This window comes from Micropterus dolomieu, linkage group LG18, assembly GCF_021292245.1.
Source record: "Micropterus dolomieu isolate WLL.071019.BEF.003 ecotype Adirondacks linkage group LG18, ASM2129224v1, whole genome shotgun sequence".
Classification (NCBI taxonomy): Eukaryota; Metazoa; Chordata; class Actinopteri; order Centrarchiformes; family Centrarchidae; genus Micropterus; species Micropterus dolomieu.
Window position 1 is genome coordinate 24,612,552 of NC_060167.1, and position 5,699 is coordinate 24,618,250.

Below are 5,699 nucleotides of genomic sequence, written 5' to 3' on the forward strand. Positions count from 1 at the left end.
ATATATATATATGATATAATGGAAATAGACAAGCTGCCTTTACTGCAACAGCATCTCACTTGAAAACTAGTACAGTAACACTAATGTATGAAAGAATTTAGATTTATACCCATTTTGCACAACGATTTGCCAAGAAATATATCCAGGAAAGAACGACCATGAATGGGCGGCTAAAGACCAGTGTGTACCTGCAGTGTATCTGATATCTTGCTAGCTATACTGGTGCACTCTGCACAGGTTTCCTGTTTCAAATTGCAGCATTACGGTTTTATGCAGTTTAGATTTGTATAAATAGATGTACTTCCACCTAAACTGCTCGATTTTGGCAAAAATCCTAATTTTTTGGGTCATAACTGAGATCACGATCATTTAACACAATTATGATTGACTAAGGAAACATCTCGCAGGTATTGAACTTTTAAAATTGACATTTCTTTTTAAATAACTATGCATTACCCCAAAATCCCATACAGCCAATGAAATACAAAATAGTAACTATAAATATTATTAACTTTAAACAGCATCTTAGCGCTTAGAGCGCAAGAGGATGACAGCATGACAGAGTTTCCCCAAATTGACTGCTTTGGGGGGTGGATGGGCCGCCATGGGGGCTCCGTGTGTGTGTGTACACACACAGAGAGCAGGGCAGGTGACAAGTGAACTACTGCTGTTCGCAGCTGTACCAACATGTAGCCCGTTTCTGCTGAGTGACTGAAGCTAAGTGGGTCTGGGCTTGCCTAGTACCTGGTTGGGAGACCTCCTGAGAAAACTAACTTGCTGCTGGAAGAGGTGTATGAGGGCCAGTAGGGGGCAGTCTTCCACCTGGTCCTAATAATAAAATCCCAATGCCTCTGTACAGTGATGGGGACAGTGCTGTAGGAGATGCTGTCCTCTGGAAGAGTAGTTAAATCGAGGTCCTGACTCAGTGTGCTCATTAAAGAACCTATGGCACTTGTCATAAAGAGTAAGGGGTTCCCCGGTGTACTTGCAAAATTCCCAACCTGCATCATCCAGGTGGGTGCCACAGCATCACTTAATACCCCTGGTTTAGTATAAGTATAAATAATATGTAATCTGTAAAGTTATGAATAAGGGAAAAGCCGATTGGTGCGGGGCTCCTTAAAGGAAAGCTGGATTTATAACACACGACAAAACAAGTGTCATTGCAAAACGGCATGCAGCACAATGATTTTATCTCAAATAACTTGCTTTAATAATCGTTGTAAGCCAAACTTGATTAATTGATTAAAACTTGATCAATTGCACATCCCTAACTTCACCTAATTACAATGCAAGAAATCCTGTAGTGTAAGTGTGCAGATTTGAAATCATACACTAGCAAGTGATGCTGGCTGTGTCATAATGAATTTCCCAGTAGTGTTTAGAGACTGAACTTCCACACTGTCATTGGCAGCGGGGAATCCAGGGATAGGATGAAATCTGATAGGTCCCCGACATGTACCAGTTTCCTTCAGAGCACTTTTTTGGCTGAACTGTGGAAGGTGCATAAAGTTTCTCAAATTCAGAGTGTTGTGATATTATGTGTGTGTATATTATACTGAAAAGTACAATATAAAAAAGTGATAATACTGGGCCCAGCTGTGTAAAGTATAGCTCCTTTGTGGCTCTTGATATACAAAAATCCTAGATCTGCCCCTGGTCAGACAGAGCATTACAAGTCTATCTGCACTCAAAAACCGACAACTTGGCGGTAAAGTTTGACAGGAGGATAATGAGCTGCTTTCATTTATGCTCATCGTATTCACTACTACACAAGGATGGGTATTTTGTGCATGCGTGCGTGCGTGCGCACTCACCATTCCATGACAATAAGAAGACACTTCCTGTTCTGGTAGAGGTTCTCATAGACATCAACGATGCCCACAATGTTGGAACAAGGTGACGCCCTCCAGTGGAGCTCCACCTCCCTACGGGCCTTGGCACAATCCTGCAGCATCTGGAGAGAAGGAAAGAGGGTGAGGCTTAGAGGCTGACATTTTTTCAAGATTCCTATGGGTCACGGGATTCCTATGGGATTCCTGCAGGATGAGAGTCAATTTAACTTATAGATCTATTTTTACATATAAATGTGCAGTTCTAATATGAATAAATACTATTTACTGACTTTTAAAATCAGAAGCGGGATGTGACAGGAGTCATTCCTCCAAGATTGGGACAGGAATTTATTTAGGTTTTTCACTCTGTAAGGGGATTGGGATGGGACAGGGGTATTTTTGTAGGAAAGGGGTGGGACAGGAAATAACAGGAAACCAATTACAGACCGACTGGATGCCACTACTAATTCACATCAACAGTAAACATAAAAGACAGAAGTGCAGTGCTGCCATCAGCTGGCAGAAAGTTGAAAAGATGTTGTAGATGCTATGCAGTCTTGTGTGGGTGTAGCACCCTCTTCATGTGTCACTAGGTCAATGCACCACTGAGCAAAAGCTCCTGCCATTTCAATGAGTTTGTTTTCATAATATATTTATCTATTCATTGCTGTGACATTATTAATATCTGAGGGCAAAATGTTCCTCTTACTCGCCACCCTTGGAAGTCAAACTAGAGGGTCAGGTACAGAGAAATGTTTCTGAAACACTTCACTGCTCAATGACTCTCAGGGACTCAGGCCTTATGGCCAGGTGTAATTAAATTCAGTATTGTACTGCTTGTTATTAAACATCATCTATGGAACAAAAATCAACAATCATTTATGGAAATATAACAGCCAATGCAACTTTATTTTCAAAAAACTGAACTTGGATACCCTGTAATGCTCATGTAAGTTACTAAGTATGAGTATATAAAATTGGGAACTCCTGTTCAGTAAGCCGAGGAAGGTACTCTGGACAGGATATTGAATGTATTATGACCTTGCCAGCATATGTCATGGGTCATGGAGACTGTCACAGGGAACTAGACGACTCCTTTACAGTAGCAAAATGAGTTGGTCAGTCAAATACAAGCCTGACCTTCTGCACTATGAGCTCCAGCCAGTCTCAAAGAGTAAATATAAGATAAACATGTCCACCAAACAGGAGAAAGTATTTTAATTTAGAAACAAAACTGTCTGTTTTGTTTACAGAGTGTGTGTGTGTGTGTGTGTGTGTGTGTGTGTGTGTGTGTGTGTGTGTGTGTGTGTGTGTGTGTGTGTGTTATACTGTAGCCCGTTTTATTTTATTACTGTATTATTCCATCCATCCATCGTCAACCGCTTATCCTGCATACAGGGTCGCGGGGGGGGCTAGAGCCAATCCCAGCTGACATGCGCCCGATGTCAGCTGGGACTGTATTATTGTGTTATTATATTATTGTGTACGTAAGCACATCGTGAGCATTGTACAATCCAGAGTCAGATTCCTCCTATATGTACTATACTGCCTGTAAATTGTGCAGGTGATTTCCCCACTGTTTTTGTGAGAACCTTCTTCCTTAATTGTTGGTGTCATTTGCTTGGCAAAGGCCACACTTTAGATTCCCTTTCTTAAAGAAGACAAATACCAATACTTCAGCAATTTTGATACCTGACATAAAGAAACGGTGACTAATAGATAATAATAGATTTTTACTTTTCAGTACAGCTGCTCAAAAGTTGTGAAACAGTGACTGGTGTTTGTTTATAGATTTAAGTGTATGATATACAACAGAAACCCACACGTAAAACCTTAAAATATCCTAGTCAGTCAGTGGAAAGAATTCAGCCTGTTTGACAAGCCAGCTTTGACAATGAGCCCTCGTCTATTCGTTTCGTGGTGTATTACATTCCAACCCGGCCCACGTTCAAAACACAACAGTGGGCTTCATTCCAGCAGGCAATGAGAGCTGGGAGAGCCAGAGTCTCCAGCCTGCTGTCTGGCCTGGCATACGAGACTGTCGGTGCATTTACATGCACATGGGGAAACCAGGTTAAACGGAAAAGCGGGTTACACAGGAAATCAGACAGTGTATTTAGATACACAGCAGTAACCTGATTACTGTGAAGTTGCAGGTCAGTAGTAGATTTTCCGCCTACCTCAGACCATATTTTTGGAAGCATTACTTACACTGAACTCAAAGATCTAAAACTTTCTCTATGTACACAAAAGGCCTACTTCTCTCAAATATTGTTCACAAATCTGTCAAAATCTGTATTAGTGAGCATTTCTCCTTTGCAGAGATAATCCATCCACCTCACAGGTGTGGAATATCAAGTAGGGTTGTACATAACGATTATTTTTCAACTCAATTAATCTAATGACTAATTTTGTGTATTCTAAAAAGGAAAAAAAATTTGCCTTTTACATGCCAATTAACATACCAATTTGTCTAAAATAAATATCAAAAACATGTCTAGTCAATAAATCAATATTTTATTCAGTAATCCTGATGAAGCACATTAGAATAATGAAAATAGTAGCATATCTTAAAATGAATCCAATTTCCACGTCACTGATGTGTACAGTCATAGATCGTCTAATGTTAGATTGAGCTGTTTTCTCGCCCATACGTGGCCGTTAATTAACAGAAAATATGAAACGGCCGAATGTTAGATGACACACATGAAAGTACTTTTAATGACGGCAATGATGAAATACTTAGAAAATACATTTTAACAGACAACAAATCCTCGTGCTGATAATGTGCCGTGCTAGTGTGGAGAAAGAAAGGAGTGCTCCGGGATACTTTCGCTTCACATGTTCATGCTGCCTCGCGTATTTGTGGATAGTACTTGTGCTACAGTGGAGCAATTTCCAATTCACAGACCTCACGAAGCAGCACATTGTTGAATGCCTGTCTGAAATAATTTTGCATGCAAAGATGTATTGCTGTTGATATAATGATCCCTTCTTTCATACTATCCCTCTACTGTCAGAGATACTTTCTCTGTCAGAAGCGGAAAAGTCCAATCACAACCTGCATATACAGTCTCCTCCAAAAGTATTGAAGCGGTAAGGCAAATTCCTGTGTTTTTGTTGTTCACTGAAGACATTTGGGTTTAAGATCAAAAGATGAGTATGATGAGACGAGAGTTCAGAATTTCAGCTTTTATTTCCTGGTATTCACATCTAGATGTGTTCAACAACTCAGGACATACCACTGTTTGTATTAGACCCCAGCATTCTTAGGTGAGCAAAAGTATTGGAACAAATAATCTTAAAGTAAATAACATTTAATATTTGGTGGCATAACCCTTGCTTGCAATAACTGCCTCAAGCCTGCAACCCATCAACATCACCAAACTGTTGCTGTTCTTTCAGTTCTTGTTTGTTTTGGGGTGTTTCTCCCTTCAGTCTCCTCTTAAGGAGGTGAAATGCAGCTCTGTTGGGTTAAGGTCAAGTGATTGACTTGGCCAGTCTAAAACCTTCCACTTTTTCCCCTGCTGAAGTCCTTTGGGTCATTGTCCTGCTGCATGATAAACTTCCTCCTGATTAGTTTCAATGCATTTCTCCGTAAATTGGCAGACAAAATGTTTCTGTACACTTCTGAATTCATTCTGCTGCTACCATCATCAGTTACATGATCAATAAATATTAATGAGCCTGTTGCAGAAGCAGCCATGCACGCCAAAGTCATGACATTACCTCCACCGTGCTTCACAGATGAGCTTGCATGCTTTGAATCATAAGCAGTTCCTTTCTTTCTCCACACTTTGGCCTTTCCATCACTTTGGTAGAGATTAATCTTGGTCTCATCAGTCCATAAGATTGTGTTACAGA

At 40.3% G+C, this 5,699-nt stretch overlaps 1 protein-coding gene across 1 annotated transcript in view; it reads right to left on the reverse strand.

The window, feature by feature from the left end:
* The window catches only part of mapkapk2a (MAPK activated protein kinase 2a), a 38,221-nt gene that overhangs the window by 14,032 nt on the left and 18,490 nt on the right, over nucleotides 1-5,699 (reverse strand). The window contains exon 2 of the mRNA XM_046028387.1: nucleotides 1,818-1,957. Coding sequence (XP_045884343.1) covers nucleotides 1,818-1,957 — 140 coding nt within the window. The remainder of the gene's footprint in view (nucleotides 1-1,817; nucleotides 1,958-5,699) is intronic.